Here is a 14700-nt window from a genome sequence, read left to right on the forward strand (position 1 = left end):
CTTGAAACACAGTATGCAGAGTCCGAAACCCGCTCATCGCTCGAGGCAGCACACCCATCGCGTCATCATGAAATCGACCGTGCAAGTCAGCAGTAAGACGATGGTACCCTTGTACTGGTACAAATGCTCCAGCTCTAGATAGTGATTCCTCAGGATAGTTATAAAAAGTGACCGTCTCACGATATCACTACAAAGAGGATTGTCTGAATATTACTTGCAGTGAAAACTAAATTTTGTGACTGGCGGTCATGAACAGCGACAGCGAAAGTGATGGCGAGCAGTTGGCACTGTCTGGCGCCGCACTGGCGGCTTTGCAGGAGTTCGCGATCGAGCGCGGTATCGCTGTAGAAGACGACTCGTCGGACGTGCGTTTGGACATCCAGAAGGCGTTGGATATTGAGCCCAAGGAGGACTCATTTGAATTCAAATTTGGCAAGAGTGGAGAAGAAGAGGATGCTGAGATCACCATCCGCCTCAATGGACTGCGCCGCGATATCGGACAGACTCTGCAGTCTACGGGTCTTACGCTCTGGCGCGCTGGCGACTTTCTGAGCGAGTACATGTACCAGGACCGTAGCCGGTTCGCGGGCAAGTCTATCATCGAGTTGGGAAGTGGTCTCGGCCTCATTGGTATCTTAGCATCTTACCTTACGGACAAGCAGGTGGTGATCACGGACGGTGACGACGACACTATTGATCTCCTGATCGCCAACTGCAAGCTCAATGGTGTGGAGGATCGCGTAGAATGCCGAAAGCTGCTGTGGGGCGTCAGTCTTGACCAGATCGAGGACAAGTTCGATATTGTCCTGGGTGCTGATATCATTTACGAGCAGGAGCACGTGGTTTCACTATTTGAGACGGCCAAGTATTTACTCAAACCAGGTCGTCGCAGTGTGGAGGACGGAGGTAAGGCCGCGTCGGAGTTTTTACTAGCCTACACGAAGCGCAATGTGTCTATTGATTACGTTCTCGACACCGCCAAGAGCTTCGGCTTCGAGTGGGAAGAACCCACCAACGATGAAGGCATCTATACATTTAGATTAGTGTAAACATGTCTGCGTTTGACTCAGTTGAAATGGAGGTATAGGTAGCTTCACGTAGACGAGTGAGCTACTCAGCATCCAAGAGGTTTTACATATCTTGGCCTATGTGATTGTGCTTGCAGGCGATGCGCCGGCGGAAGATGGATATTTCTTACTAAACTCGTGCAGGATGCGACGTTGTTTCGGATGTAGGCTCACATGCGGGCGCTTGCTTTTCACGAACTCGAAGGCCTCTTCCAATTTCATATCGCGATACTGAACGAGGAACGCTACCACTACCACGGTGCTGCGACCACGGCCAGCTTTGCAGTGCACGTACGTCGTATTCTGTTGCACATCAACCTGCTCATGCACAAAACTCACACACCTACGCACAATTAGCACAATTAGTCGTACCACAGCAGCGAAGGGGTTCCTCTCAATCCAACCTCTCTAGTGTTTCCAGTGTCGGCGGAGTAAAATCTCCTGTCGAGCCAAAGCACTGGGTGACCTGGGCGTTTTCCCACTCAGCTGTGCATGTTTAGTACACGATAAGTTATCACCCTTAGCGAAATTTCCTCGCACCTGGAGAAACTGGAGTTGAAAGTAAGTTTGGCAGCAGTTCAACTGGCTGGTTCATAGTCACAATAGCCTTCACGCCCTCGCCTTGTACCAACTGCATTCACCCGCGTGCAAACACTATAAGTCCAGGTGGAGAATTATCCGGTAGATCACGCAGCTGACCTGGTCCAAGTGGCTCTTGTTTTGCAGCGGTAGCGCGCCGAGGATCAATCTCGGCTCGATGCGGCTCCACCATGGACGTCGCTGTTCGTGCTGCAACACCAGGTTGTACAGCAGCGACACGTGGAAGACCTGGGCAGCAACCAGTCAGCAAAAACAGCGCAGTAGAGATGCAGTGAAGTTACTTACCACGCCGCGATTGCGTTCGGCGGTTTCGAGTTGCGTCGAGGATGTCATCCTGGTGATTTTATAGCGCTGACCGTGGTTTCTTGTGGGATGTGTCACTCTGTGTAGCCATGTACTGTGCGCTACATTGTAAATAGCAAACTCAGGAGAACAATCACTGCACTACTTGGCGTTTTGGCTGCAGAAACAACTAATTATGCGCCCCACTCACGCTCCTTTGCCGAATCCAGACAATGCTCGTCGCGCTTCAGGTCAAGCGGATGCAGAGGCGTTGGCCACCTTGAAGCGGACTCTGTTGATAGCAGCTCTTGAAACTCCGTACGCTCACTAGAGAATACTGTATCGTTTTACTAGTATGATGATTCTTTTCTTATTGCTCGACAGGCCTCGCTTTCGCAGTGATATCGACGTGGTAATAATTCAGCAATACCTCGCAAGTCTTGGGGTGCTTTCTTCTGTTTCCCCGCAGATTTTACATTGTACGTAGCGAGTTAAATAATGATTTTAGGGATTGCTGGCTGTTGCTACCAAGCTAATGTCTGTGATGATGCTTTATCTTCTCCTCAATACTATATGGATAGACTTGGCGACTGAGTGCACAATTAATGTCAGTGCTAAAGCTTTGCTGTGGCTTATTAACCGCTGAATAATACACTAACCCCGGTCGTTTCACGCACATAGCGTATTCCTGATGGAGAAGTTATATTTTACCAGGTATGTGGACGCCTAGATTCATCTTGTTTTCGGCTATGCTGGCAACTTAACATCTCTACAGGAAGATGCAGTTGATGACCACTCCCATGCCTACATTATTGTACGTGCGTGAACAACCAAAACAATTGTAAAATACACACATTGATGTACGTACTCTGCTGTTTGCAGCTCGAAGGCTCGCTTTGCGGCTTCTTTAACAAAGCTTTTAGTCAAAGGCACAGCAGAGAAGACTTCCGATCCTGGAACAGCAAAAAGAGCAATGCGAAAGGCGTGACTATCGACTTTGGCGATCTTCAAGTCACTTATGGCAAAGGCGGTACTTACCTGGATCATTCTGTGTTGATAAAATTCAGATGCTTGATTGCAAATAGGACAATAACACTTATAATCTTTTGGTTACAGCCATTTGCGGAATCGACGACTTCTACCCGAGACCACCAGCGCGAGGCCGACAACATCAGAAACCTCTCTGTCGTCACAGAAGTGTGGTAAGATGGTTGTTTTCCTCTCATGCTGCTCTGAGTGAGCTATATGGCTTATTCTCTGTTGTTCCTCATTGCATAGCACAGTCAAGAAGCTACAGCCGTCATTCTTTTAGCAAAGGTGAAACTTGCTAACCCTGTGCATGCTCAGTCAAATTATCTTGACAACTTTTTTTTTTGCGACGAACAGGACACGTTAGATCGAGTCTCAGAATTATTCGGCTTCATTTATGAAAAGGGCGTCCTCACCTCATCGAAGGTTATGAAAATCGACACCGGTTCATTTGTTCTAATCTAACTCACATGTTGGTTTTTGCTAGGAAACCACACGCACGGATGTTTCTCATTTAGTAATTTTCTCGCTGCTATCAGATACGGCAAGAAAAACATTGCTGCAAACTGCGTCAACCCGACAGCTGGAGGCCGGAGAAGTACTATTTTCCGCAGATGCAGACAAGGATTCAAGCATGACCGCTTTCGCTATAGTTCGCAACGGTCGGCTAGATGTCCACTGCGTTGAATGTGCTAATAACCAGGTTCCTTTTTCTTCGAATGGGTCTGGAAACACCCCGCCAGCAAGCTCGAGTCCATTAAACAAAACTCTACGGTTGGTGACGCCAAAAGCTCCACTCGTATCGCTCACTCGGGGTCATACGTTTGGCGACCAAATGCTCGCGCTTGGACTCTCTCATATTTGGGCTTCAAACCCGCGTCGCTCTCGTCAGACAAATGTACGATTTAAAGCCATTGCAGGTGACTCGTCCACTGAGATCCTTTGGATAACCAGAGATCAATACGAGCAGCTCGTCCGAGAAGATCAGCTTCGACTATCATACAATCCGATTCTCGGTACAGCGTACACTTCATCACTGCCACCCTCCTTAATTTCAGCAATTGAGAGTCGGAATATCTTCCAGATCACTCGACAACTGCTCACTGATACAACTCTGTCAAAGTTTTTCTTTCAGTTTCCACCTCTTGTGATTGAACGACTTTGTCATCGCATGGATATCCACCACTACGCGTCCAATAGTATATTAAGGGAGCCTGGCAGCTCTATCGACCGAGTGTTTATCGTTGTGAAAGGAGGTCTGCACACTCACTATTATCGCGGGAAGGAAACTAATCAAACCACAGCAAAGAAGACTCTGCATCACCAGGGGACTGCGAGACATATATCGCTCGGTCAGTCTGTGCAATTTATCCCGGGTGATGCATTTGGTGTACGTGAGCTGATGAAGCGGTGTCTAACTTGCGAAGCCCCTGTGTTCGCGGACGCTGGAACTACGCTACTCTCTATCACTCGGTCAGCCTTCGAACGGTGGGTTCTTCCTATGCGCCACAATATCATTGTGAAAGCTGGTAGTATTTTACAGAGTTTCGTATGGAATAATTCTTCGCCTCCAGCAAGTCCACGACGCTCGTATGCAAACAATTATGCGGCTGCGTCAAAGGTGAATAGACGCCAGTCTGGACCATCGGTGTTTTTATCGGGTATTGTGGGATCTGATAGAATCAAAGAACGCCGTCTTGATGATGCAGCAATGTTTCTGAAGCGGTTTGGACTCTTTCCAACTGTCCCGCGGTTTCTACTCGCACAAATGTTAACTCACGCAACAGTGGTGAACAAGTCTGCAGGTGAAGAAATGTTTCGTGAAGGAGACGTTCAGCGAGCACTAGTCGTCGTATTATCCGGGTTTGTGTCATTCTACAGTCTCGAAAACATGTCGACAGTTGTCGATATGTTTCAGAAGCATCCATTTTGTATGTACTCGACGTTTTCTGGTAGCACTATCAACCCGGAAGACTTCGTGGTTGACAAAGGAGTAGATGAAAACCCAGCTATTGCTCCATCTGTAGCATTAAAACATCGTGCAGCAATGCATGGAGTTCATATCCAGACGCTCCCATATCGGAACGCTTTTCGAACGGGGGTGATTCAGGAAGGAACTGTGTGTCCCGCAACAGTTCTAGCACAAACTGATTGTGAATATCTTCAATTCGACGAGAGTTTGTACGCTCGGATACTAGAAGAGCATCTTCCCGCGGTTGATATGAGCGACTACAACGAGATTTCTGCTTCATCAAGGACAGCGACCCCATCGGATTCAAAGGATCCGAGGCATCCGCCAACCCCTAAATCAACCACAGACCAACGACCAGGAACCATTCCACCCCCTTTATTGTCATACCTAGAAGTAGCTCAAATCCCGTGGTTACCGCCTTCTGATGCTAAAAAGAAACTCCTGCTGCGCTCGATGCATCACGTGCATCTTGCACCAGGTCAACGGTTGATTCAGTGTAACGAGGCAATCCAACAAGTCGTACTTGTTGTCAAAGGGAAACTTGCTGCGTATGTTCGCGAAAGCCAGGAGGTTATCTCGGTGTTGAACGCGAGTCAGCGTTCTGTACAAAGTGCCGCATTGGAGCGAAGTGTTGCGAGCAACTACTCCACTACGTCTCAGCAGTTGTATCAGGATCGATCTGGCGTCGGAACCGTGAACCGGAGAGCTCTTCAACGGAAAATTGCTCGAATCGCAGAGATTGAAACCTCAGAGCAAAACTCCAAGTCAAATCTTGCCAACTCACGATTCACAGATTTCGTTTTGCACGCAGCCAAGGAGTCTCGAAAAGTAGGCAATACGGACGATCCCCAACAACAACCGCATGCCCCGACAAATCCTCCCGGCACTCGGAGGTCGCTTCACTCCATGGTGAATAAAGTTAAGATCAAACGTAAGTCTGACGATCAGAGCACCAACAATTCATCGGCGAAGGAAACAACCAAAGCTCTTTTCATGTTTTTCCTGGGTCCAGGAGATATCTATGGTGAAGAGATTTCGTCCCCCATCGGTATTGTTCGGAGTGCGCACGATATCTACGCCGATACTACTATTCCTGGCAGTCCGGACACGAAAGAAACAGGCTCCAATCGCTCCCTGGCTGGGACTGAAGTCCTTTGTCTGGATCGACATGTGCTGCATTCAATCCTTGCCAGAACAGAAGAAGATGTCGCGAACGAACTTTCGGCAAATGCTAAAGCCAAGTGGCAAATCGCGAGTAAAAAGCTTTTCAAACGAGCCTCACACTCAGGGGCTGAGGAGACTGGAGAATTCATTAGAGTAAAGAAGCCACCCAAACTGTTCGACTTCTTCAAGAACATTTTGAACCAACGACGCTTTCTGACAATGGGAACTATCGCCCATTTTCCGCTACTGCGAGACTTGACGGAAGATGCTCGACGCGAGTTGTGCTTGAATGCCCGATTTGAGGCTTTGGATCGCTACACGGATGCATATAAGGGCAATGGAGATGGAAATGGTACGGGTCATCGTTTCTTCCTGCTGCTAAGTGGTCGTATCAATCTCGTTGCGAGTGGTCCCAGTAGTAATACTGTAGTATCCCCAAGTGCAAATTCCTCTACCCCCGATTTTATTTTACGTGAGGTTGTTGCGGGTGAGGGATTCGGAGAGTTTGAGATTTTGATACCAGAGGCACCTAGTTATATCGCTGCAATTGCAGCAGAACCCACGAAGCTTTTGTCGATTCCAGCGGAGATGTTTATGAAACACTGGCCGTGCAAGGACGAAGCTCGAGGAAACATTGAGTATCTACGTACACGAATACCATCCTTCACTTCACTGGACCTGGAGCGAATCGCATATCTGTATCACAGCTTTTCATTTCAGTCACACGTTCGAGGAACTAGTACGTTGTAGTTAGTAGCTTCGGTCTTCTTCTTATTGATGTTTTTATTCTTGTTCCCTTGTAGGTATAATTCAACATCATGACAGCAATCGAGCACTGGGTCCTGCCGCAGAGGTGTTTTTGATCAAAGAGGGCACATGCTGTATTCGTCAAACGGTCACTTTGGTTAGCCGTTCTGGTGCAGGTGTTGGTTATGATCCGTGCGAAGATGAACGTCAACCTCCTCGCATTAAAGCCATTAAAGTCTTGGCAACTGTAGCTGATGTGAGTGCTGGGCATATTTTCTGGATGGATGCCGATCACTTCCCCATTATTGTGGTTTCAACCTCTGCATCCGCGACGATAGCAAGCATTTCGATCGACAAGTTAAAAGCGATTGTACCTCGAGGTATGTTGTCCAGCCTCGAGGATTTAAGTCACCAGTTGAAGGAACTGTACGTGCAGCAGTTTGAGCTGGCTAAGAGAGCCACCGCGACAGTGATGAACGAGAAGCTGGCATTACTGGGTCAGAAACATGGACCGACTCAACGACTTCCAAATATTCATTCTCCCGCTGCTCAAAGCTCAACACAATCTTCTTCACTATCAACACAAACGAGAAACACCTACGATACGGATGCATTTACAGCTAATGATACTTCGCCCGAATGCATCCAAAGGGTCAATGCTGAGTACAATACGCAGCATCGGATTGAGCGCTATGAAATTCCTAACGAGCTCTTAGCCCCCTACTTGGTAGGATCGTTTTTGAGGAAGTCTGCTTCAAAGAAGGATGACAACAGCACTCCTAAACTTAATGTTGAAGTAATGGACGTGCAACACAAGCGATTAGCCGGTCAGGTGGGCCTGGACGACAAGGATCCTGTCGCTGGAAATGCCATCATAGAACAAGGAAGTCGCCGCAGAATGTCGAGTTTATCGCAGAATGTTGACAATGTGATGACTTTTATCCAAGACGGGTTTATACTTTACGAAGTCGACGTCCGTGAACGAGTTGATGCATTGATGTGCATGGTCGGATCGCCAATGCGAGCAATGCGACTCGAACCTTCCCATACTGCAGTGAACAGCTTGGGAAAGTATTTCGCTGATTGTCCGTCCCCGTTCGCCAAACCCAGTGAATCATACCAGCGGCAGAATGTGCACTTAGAACAGTCACCAAGGTTTCATATAAAGCCGTCTAAACACAAACCTTCAAGGACACCTCGTTCAAACCCGAAACTGCTGCAAGATATTGACGCTATTCCTCGCCAAGAATTGACAAGAAAACAAGGTTTCCTGACATGCTTACGCGTTAGAGCCGATGAAGACTGTCGCGATTTACTGGCCGCAATTCTTCCTCGAATTCATCAAGGACGTCGATTCTTTTACACACTGGTTGATAGTGAACTGCGCGAATACGCCGATACTCTTTCTCTCAATAACCTCGCACAAACTCCGTGTCTTCGTCGATACAATCTGTACAACCCGCACCGATCCAGCTCAGTACTCGACGTTCCAGTTACTTCTGGAGAAGCCGAGGCATTGCTGCGTCAAAGCTTCTTACTGAAAGTCGACGCTTTGCAGTTCCTCTTTACTGCGTCCAGTGCGATTGACAAGCAAAAGTGGATGGCAGAGCTCAACCAGGCGGCTGTGCTCGGCTCCGTTTCGATCAAAGTACAGTCACCCCGTCCGGCCATCGCTGCAACTCCACCAACCGATCCATCAGCACTAGCAGCAGTCATCGACGCATTCAAAGGCCGTCGGAAGCCAACGATCAAAGACCGCAAACGCTCGTCCATTGTAGTGCCAAAGCCAAAGCCTGAAGACACTCTCCACGTAGAATATCGCATCAGTTAAATGAGAGAATAACGATTCATCACTCGAATTTCATTGAATTTGAGTAGTTCGTTATCGTTCCAATGCATCTACTTGAGCTCCACAGTAGGGTACCACTGCTTGAGTGTAGCGACCAGCTCCCGGAAACTGTCGTCCACCACCTTGTTAACGAGGATGGCGTCGAAAACTCCTGGCTGCTGGCCATACTCCAGTTCGCCCGCGGCGTTCTTGACCCGCAGCTGGATCTTGTCCTCCGTCTCCGTGGCACGTCCACGCAGACGCTTCTCTAACTCCTCCATGGAGGGCGGGGCGATGAAGAGGTATTTGGCGCGGATACCCGACTTTTTGACCTGCTGCACGCCCTGGATGTCGATGTCCAAGATGCAGATCTTGCCCTTCTCCTGCACGTCCTGCACGGCGCGCTTACTGGTGCCGTACACGTTGGCGTGCACCTCAGCGTGTTCCAGGAAGAGACCGGCCTCGATCTCCTTCAGCACCTTCTCCTTTTCCGTGAAATGGTAGGCCACGCCGTCCACCTCGCCCTCGCGCGGGCCACGGGTAGTGTGGCTCACAGAGAAGCCGAAAGTGTTGGGGAATTTCTCCAGCAGCAGGTTGATGAGCGTACCCTTGCCCACGCCAGACGGTCCAGCGATCACAATGGGCTCCAATTCCGTGTGCGGCGGCTTGAAGGCCGAGAAATGCTCGGCCGCGAAGGCCACCACGTCCTGGGGCTTCTCAAGCAACAGAGCGGACATGAAGCCACTCAGAAGCGTCTTAATCTCCGGGTGAGCCTCCACGTATGCTGCATGGTCCTTCTTCAGCGCTTCCTTGCGCTCATTGAGCAGCGACAGCTCCTCGAACGAGAGCGACTCCAGCGCCTTCGTTGTCTCCTGCTCCACGCTCATGATCTCGTGTGCGTCACTCGCTACGAAACAATTATGCGGATAATTCGAGTGGACCACGCTAAAACAAACAACCGGATGGCTACAAACGCGACGAGGCAACTTCAACTGTACCGGTATGTTGCACTCTAACTCTCTGTTGTTGCTCACAATTTCAACCTGCTACCGCCTCTACAGCTACTGCAGCACACTCGCGTTAGCAGATAAATTCACTTCTTCGTCTTGTGCAGGCGCGTCGTACTGAGGTGCACCATGCTGCGGCGCGTATTGAGGAGCCGCCGCCCCGAAGGCCGGAGGTTGGTGTGCCACAGGAGCAGGTGCCGCAGCGGGAGCAGCGTTGGTGTTAGCATCTGCTCCAGCAGCCAACTTGGGGTTGAAGATCTTGAACTGAGGCGGCCCACGAGCTGCAACGCCCGCGTTAGGAGGCGCGTATCCAGAGTACCCGCCAGTTGGCGGCGTACGCGGCTTATTAGCATACGTGGAAGCATACGGGTTCACACCAGGGGCAGGAGGCGCAGCAGTGCTTTCTGCTGGGACGTTGTCAGCCGAAGCAGGCGCCGGTGGAGCCATCATGGACGGGGGTGGTGCCGTCACTTTAATCTCACGCTTATTGCCAAACTTGGCCGTCAATTCCTCGTTGCCGACACTCGAGCCGAAGCCGTCAGCTTGGATGGGACGGTAGTCCTTCGGACGAGCGACTCGCGATGGTCCACCTCGTGGAATCGCACTGTGCGTAGCAGCAGCGTATAAATTGTTCTGCGGCGTCTGCTGCTGGGGCATTCCAATGGGAGGACCCTGTGGTGCCGCGTAGTCTCCGCTTAGTGGGGGCGGCGCAATGACAGGTCGAGGTGCCATCGGATCCACGGACGGGGTGATTCCAGGCGGCAGCATCGTCGCAGCTTGAGCAGGATCTTCATGCCGGAATTGTAGGGGGAGCAAGTACTGGCGGATATTGTCCCCCTTGGCTACGTCGTAGGGCGTACGGCCGCTACGGTTCCGTAACGCTGGATTGGCGCCGTGGTTCACTAGGAACTTGACCGCCTCGTCGCGACTCTGCGCTGCTGCGTAATGAAGCGGCGAGTTCTCGCGCGAGCACAGGGCATTGACGTCCACATTGCGCGTCAGCAGTAGCTCGATGAAGTCCACGCGACCGTAGTACGCCGCCGTGTGGATGGGGAGGTTACCCGCATCGTTCTTGGCGTTAGGATCGATATTCAGCTCGTCCAGCATGCGCACAAACTTGTCGTGTAGCCCCTGCTCGATTGCAGCATGGAATTCCTGCTCGGGCGTGAGCGTAGGCGCCAGCAGCTCACCCAGATTCTTCACATTGAGCTTCTCTGCGAAATAGCCGAACATGATTCTCTCTTGAAGGATACAGACTGGCGGATACTCACTCTACCGAGATCTGGTGCTGATTTGCACAGAGAAGAGATGCAGAAGAGGAGGAGGAATGCCACCTACTCACCTGAGGACTGAGGGCAACGGCGTACGCCTTCCTGCACGTGCGTGCAGTCGCTTGAGGTAAACTGCCACGTGCACCTGCGAAGCGGTACTTTGGTGTGGTATACCAAAAAGTAGCCATGTTGTGCGTAAGTCCGTGTCACAGTGGAAGGGTACAAGCTGTTTGTCCGCAATCAGCCGAGAATCCAGCGTGGAGTGATCCGCCTGCGACTTGCCACATTCTCGATTAAGCGCTGAAGGACTAACAACGAGAAGAAGAGATGATCCCTGCATCGGTTCCTGCTGCACAGCCACTGCCGCAGACGGCGGCTGATATCCCGCAGCGCTCGTACGTGCCGCTTAAGGACCCCAAGACAGGCATGGACTCGACGAACGCCCAGTGCGCTCGCTGCCACAAGGGGCTTTTTGAAAAGGACATCGTCAAGCAGCCACAATGCGGACACTTGTTCCATGGACACTGTATTGACAACCACCTTCGCACTGAGATCTACTGCCCAGTGTGCCGCATGCAAGTGCTGTTCCCGCCCATGGCTGCTACGGTTGTGCACGACGGCCGAGCGGCAGGCTCTGTTTACCCGTCAGGTCAGCTGCCTCCACGTGCGGTGCCCGTGGCGACGGCTTTCGTGCCTGCGGATGGGACAGACTCGCGCAACTACGCGCCGTGCAGGGAATGTGGACAGACGTTCTACCGTGACCCTGCCAAGGTTCGCCCAGAGACCAACGGTTGGTACCGCTGCCCACGCTGCGCACAAACAGACATCGTCGATTTCATTCGCGGCAGCTGCGTAGTGCAGTGAGACCCTCACTGAAAGATCGTGGTTCTACCAACAGCAACTATGCTTTTGCGAGATTTGGAGCCCAAGGCCGCTATCGTGCCACTCAAGTTTTATATATTCGTCAGTGGCGATTCGCCACCGTTTTGTACGCTTAGCGCAGTCATAGTCGTAAGAAGAAGAGGAAGAAAGAAGTACGCAGCGCAATTACTACGTAGTAAGTACAAACACTTCTTCGATATCCATCGCGTGCACGGTAGTGTTCATGAAACTTCCGTCTACGACAATGAATATATTACCCAACATTCATTTTTGCAGGCAAAAAGTTCGATATCACACATCATAATTCTCACTTTTCAAATGGCACCAGCAAGGAGGGAGCGGGTCAAACTGATCGCCCGCAATGCACCTGCATTAAAGCCGAGGGTCATCCTCAAGGAAGGCGACTGGATCGGTGTGTATTCCCTCGTCATCTACGCATTATTGCTTCTCTTCTGACTGATGCTCCAACGAAATGTGGTTTTGTTATGCAGATGTCCTGGATGGTGACGGTGTGTGGAACGTTGCTCGAGTGTTAAGAGTTCCGTCACCAGACGAGGTTCTCTATCGTATAGCTTAGAGGCACTGGAGCCGAGTGTCACTGACATTGCTCTGCTGCAGGTAGAAGTCACCTATGACGGTTGGGGGGAGGAGTATGACGAGATCGTGCAGATCGACAGCAACCGTGTAGCGCCATATCATACATTCACGTGGGCCGTCAAGTGTTGGGTCAAATATCTTAACTGGCCATTGTGGCCCTCCCTGGTGTGTTGCTTGAATGCATATATGTTTACTTACTTGGAGAGTGTTTAAGCTGATGTTTAGTTGCTGTAGATTACAATTCGCACACCGGGGACCAAGGAAGGCATTCGCAACCTTGCAGCGGAACGTCGCGTCTTTGTTGACTTCTTCGATGGTCCTAACTTTGCCAAGCGTGACAGGTTTGTATTTGTATTAATTTTGTGATCTTATCCCATACTCATACAACTTCAATCTTGTAGGTGCTGGCAACCGAGACGACTAGTACGGACGTTTGAAGACAACTTCGATAAAAAGCGCACGGGATCCACTGGCGTAGATTTTGAGCAAGCCCTGAAGTTAGTGCTGCAATCTGTTGCGTCTACCAAGATGCCCAAGTTCGCCTTGGGTGCACTCCCTCTGGAGTACAAATCCAGTCCGACGGAATCTGTCGAAGCAGCTCGAAGGAAAATGGGCGACGAGGAATGGTACCAACGCTTCGCGCATAATCAAATGCATCACAAACAGAATCATGTCTACGAAACACTCGGGTACGAAGAAATCGACGCATCAAGCGATGACTCTGCTTCTTCAACATCAAAAAAGACCGGGGATGACGTTGAAAAAGAGGAAAGCATGGAAATATCAAACACCAAGGACGAAGAAGACCACGAATTGAGAGATGACACTGTGTCACCAAGGCTAACAGACTCTCGGGGCAATATTGAGGAAAACGTGGAAATACCAAACGCTATGGACGAAGAAGATGACGGGTTAAGTGATGATCCAGCACCGCCTGCAATGAAAGAATCCCCGGGCGATATCGAGGAAGAAGAAAAGTTGGAATTACCTGACGCTAAGGACTCCAGAGTGGTGATCGTCTCTGATGAGAAAGTGTATCCTGTTTTTCAGGATTCAAGCACAAAAGACGACGACAAAGACGAAGAGTCCCAGCCATGCCAGCGAGTTCGTGGGGTGCAACCGGATAGTGAAGGTAATGTCTTCGAAATTATGTTGTCCAAATCGTAGTTTATACTAAGTACTAACTTGACTTGCAGAGGCACCAGATACCAGCAAAACCGGTATTCCCATGAGGACAGTCATTAGTGTACCAAGGAAATTTGATGTAGTACCGCCACCACTGCCACGACAGGAACCTGTGTGGTTCAAGAGCACGATGGCTCCGCCGCCTCGGCTTAACTTATCTGCTTCAAGTGTTCGGACTGGTGCTGCGCTGGCGGCTCCATCCACGGCAGTATTCAGCTCCAGCAAAGGCTTTTCACTCGAGTCGTGGTTTAAGCGCAAACTGATGGCAGATTTCCTGAATGGCGATGGGTAAAATTATGGAGAACTAGTTTTGCACCACTTTTAATAAATGACGGATAGATTACCGGACATTTCTATTCGCGGTTAACAAATTTCTCAATCCAAAATTTTGAAATTCGAATTGCTAACGTTCTAATCATTTTTCAATTTGAAATATCCGGAAGTGTTCCACCAAACGCCACAGAAGCTCGATCGGCTATGCCCAAGACGAAGCGCGCATCTCCGCGTCAGAGCGTCGTGCTCACCAAAGGCGACTGGCTCGGTGTGTGCTCTCGTCTCTCCGCTCTGCAGGCTAATAAACGCACCAAATCTAACTGTTTTTTGTGCAAATTCTCGTGCAGATGTGATGGATCAAGACGGAGTGTGGAACGTCGCGCGAGTGCTGAGTGTGCCGTCGTCCGAAGAGGTTCGTCGCGGTGTCCGCTATTATTGCCACATTATTCATTCACTTCACTAAAGTAAAAAGTTTATGACAATTGACACTCCAGGTTGAAGTCATGTACGACGGTTGGCCCGACGAATATGACGAGGTTGTTCGCGTGGACAGCGACCGCGTGGCTCCGTACCACACTTTCACATGGGCTGTTAAATGCTGGGTTAAATACCTCAACTGGCCCTTGTGGCCGTCAGTGGTGCGTTTACATTTTTCTTAACAATTTTGTAGTGATTGTTAAAATTATTTGCTTTCATCTGAGTTTCAGATTACAATTCGCACGCCTGGCACATTGGACGGTATCAAGAATCTATCACTGGAGAACCGCCTGTACGTGGATTTTCTGGAAGACCCCAC

The 14700-nt window shown here is 50.1% G+C and overlaps 8 protein-coding genes across 9 annotated transcripts; 5 read left to right on the forward strand and 3 right to left on the reverse strand.

Annotated features, from left to right (window-relative positions):
* Positions 1 to 200: 200 nt before the first annotated feature.
* On the forward strand, positions 201 to 1138 carry PPTG_02347 (hypothetical protein). The gene has a single exon (XM_008893413.1). It carries the CDS (start codon positions 249 to 251, stop codon positions 1047 to 1049), a length of 801 nt encoding a protein of 266 aa, XP_008891661.1. The 5' UTR covers positions 201 to 248; the 3' UTR covers positions 1050 to 1138.
* PPTG_02348 lies at positions 985 to 2126 on the reverse strand. 2 transcript variants are annotated; one of them, XM_008893414.1, is made up of 5 exons: positions 1953 to 2126; positions 1767 to 1895; positions 1608 to 1698; positions 1472 to 1553; positions 1146 to 1410 (listed from the first exon to the last, which is right to left on the reverse strand). In XM_008893414.1, exons 1-5 carry the CDS (start codon positions 1998 to 2000, stop codon positions 1146 to 1148), a joined length of 615 nt encoding a protein of 204 aa, XP_008891662.1. In that variant the 5' UTR covers positions 2001 to 2126. The 2 variants fall into 2 exon arrangements, with proteins under 2 accessions (XP_008891663.1, XP_008891662.1); XM_008893415.1 differs by having other exon boundaries at positions 985 to 1410; positions 1608 to 1895.
* On the forward strand, positions 1855 to 8692 carry PPTG_20917 (hypothetical protein; the record flags this gene model as incomplete). Its single annotated transcript, XM_008894344.1, has 11 exons — positions 1855 to 2267; positions 2334 to 2428; positions 2531 to 2556; positions 2631 to 2663; positions 2725 to 2763; positions 2832 to 2979; positions 3066 to 3151; positions 3228 to 3266; positions 3336 to 3404; positions 3466 to 6853; positions 6918 to 8692. Exons 1-11 carry the CDS (start codon positions 2146 to 2148, stop codon positions 8690 to 8692), a joined length of 5820 nt encoding a protein of 1939 aa, XP_008892592.1. The 5' UTR covers positions 1855 to 2145.
* PPTG_02351 (guanylate kinase) lies at positions 8682 to 9606 on the reverse strand. Its single transcript, XM_008893416.1, has one exon. It carries the CDS (start codon positions 9574 to 9576, stop codon positions 8761 to 8763), a length of 816 nt encoding a protein of 271 aa, XP_008891664.1. The 5' UTR covers positions 9577 to 9606; the 3' UTR covers positions 8682 to 8760.
* PPTG_02352 (hypothetical protein) lies at positions 9596 to 11124 on the reverse strand. Its single transcript, XM_008893417.1, has one exon. The coding sequence runs from the start codon at positions 10927 to 10929 to the stop codon at positions 9751 to 9753; it is 1179 nt and encodes a 392-aa protein (XP_008891665.1). The 5' UTR covers positions 10930 to 11124; the 3' UTR covers positions 9596 to 9750.
* A 170-nt stretch (positions 11125 to 11294) lies between these two features.
* Positions 11295 to 11831, forward strand: PPTG_02353 (hypothetical protein; the record flags this gene model as incomplete). Its single annotated transcript, XM_008893418.1, has 1 exon — positions 11295 to 11831. The coding sequence occupies one exon, from the start codon at positions 11295 to 11297 to the stop codon at positions 11829 to 11831; it is 537 nt and encodes a 178-aa protein (XP_008891666.1).
* A 39-nt stretch (positions 11832 to 11870) lies between these two features.
* Positions 11871 to 13923, forward strand: PPTG_02354 (hypothetical protein; the record flags this gene model as incomplete). The annotated part of the gene is made up of 6 exons (XM_008893419.1): positions 11871 to 12261; positions 12341 to 12405; positions 12468 to 12611; positions 12681 to 12787; positions 12848 to 13578; positions 13643 to 13923. The coding sequence occupies 6 exons, from the start codon at positions 11871 to 11873 to the stop codon at positions 13921 to 13923; spliced, it is 1719 nt and encodes a 572-aa protein (XP_008891667.1).
* Positions 13924 to 14108: 185 nt separating this feature from the next.
* On the forward strand, positions 14109 to 14563 carry PPTG_02355 (hypothetical protein; the record flags this gene model as incomplete). The annotated part of the gene is made up of 3 exons (XM_008893420.1): positions 14109 to 14172; positions 14252 to 14316; positions 14399 to 14563. 3 exons carry the CDS (start codon positions 14109 to 14111, stop codon positions 14561 to 14563), a joined length of 294 nt encoding a protein of 97 aa, XP_008891668.1.
* Between the last annotated feature and the right edge of the window lie 137 nt (positions 14564 to 14700).

The sequence above is a fragment of the Phytophthora parasitica genome (assembly GCF_000247585.1).
Source record: "Phytophthora parasitica INRA-310 unplaced genomic scaffold supercont2.2, whole genome shotgun sequence".
In the NCBI taxonomy this organism is placed as follows: Eukaryota; Oomycota; class Peronosporomycetes; order Peronosporales; family Peronosporaceae; genus Phytophthora; species Phytophthora nicotianae.

What these genes read in the sequence shown, in the direction of transcription:
- PPTG_02348 (XM_008893414.1), bottom strand. Translation starts at nt 2,000, where the DNA reads ATGACATCCTCGACGCAACTCGAAACCGCCGAACGCAATCGCGGCGTG. An exon ending in CCGAACGCAATCGCGGCGTG is followed by an intron (nt 1,896 to 1,952) that starts GTAAGTAACTTC and finishes GTTGCTGCCCAG; the next exon opens with GTCTTCCACGTGTCGCTGCT. An exon ending in TTCAACTCCAGTTTCTCCAG is followed by an intron (nt 1,554 to 1,607) that starts GTGCGAGGAAAT and finishes AAACATGCACAG; the next exon opens with CTGAGTGGGAAAACGCCCAG.
- PPTG_02352 (XM_008893417.1), bottom strand. Translation starts at nt 10,929, where the DNA reads ATGTTCGGCTATTTCGCAGAGAAGCTCAATGTGAAGAATCTGGGTGAG.
- PPTG_02347 (XM_008893413.1), top strand. Translation starts at nt 249, where the DNA reads ATGAACAGCGACAGCGAAAGTGATGGCGAGCAGTTGGCACTGTCTGGC.
- PPTG_02351 (XM_008893416.1), bottom strand. Translation starts at nt 9,576, where the DNA reads ATGAGCGTGGAGCAGGAGACAACGAAGGCGCTGGAGTCGCTCTCGTTC.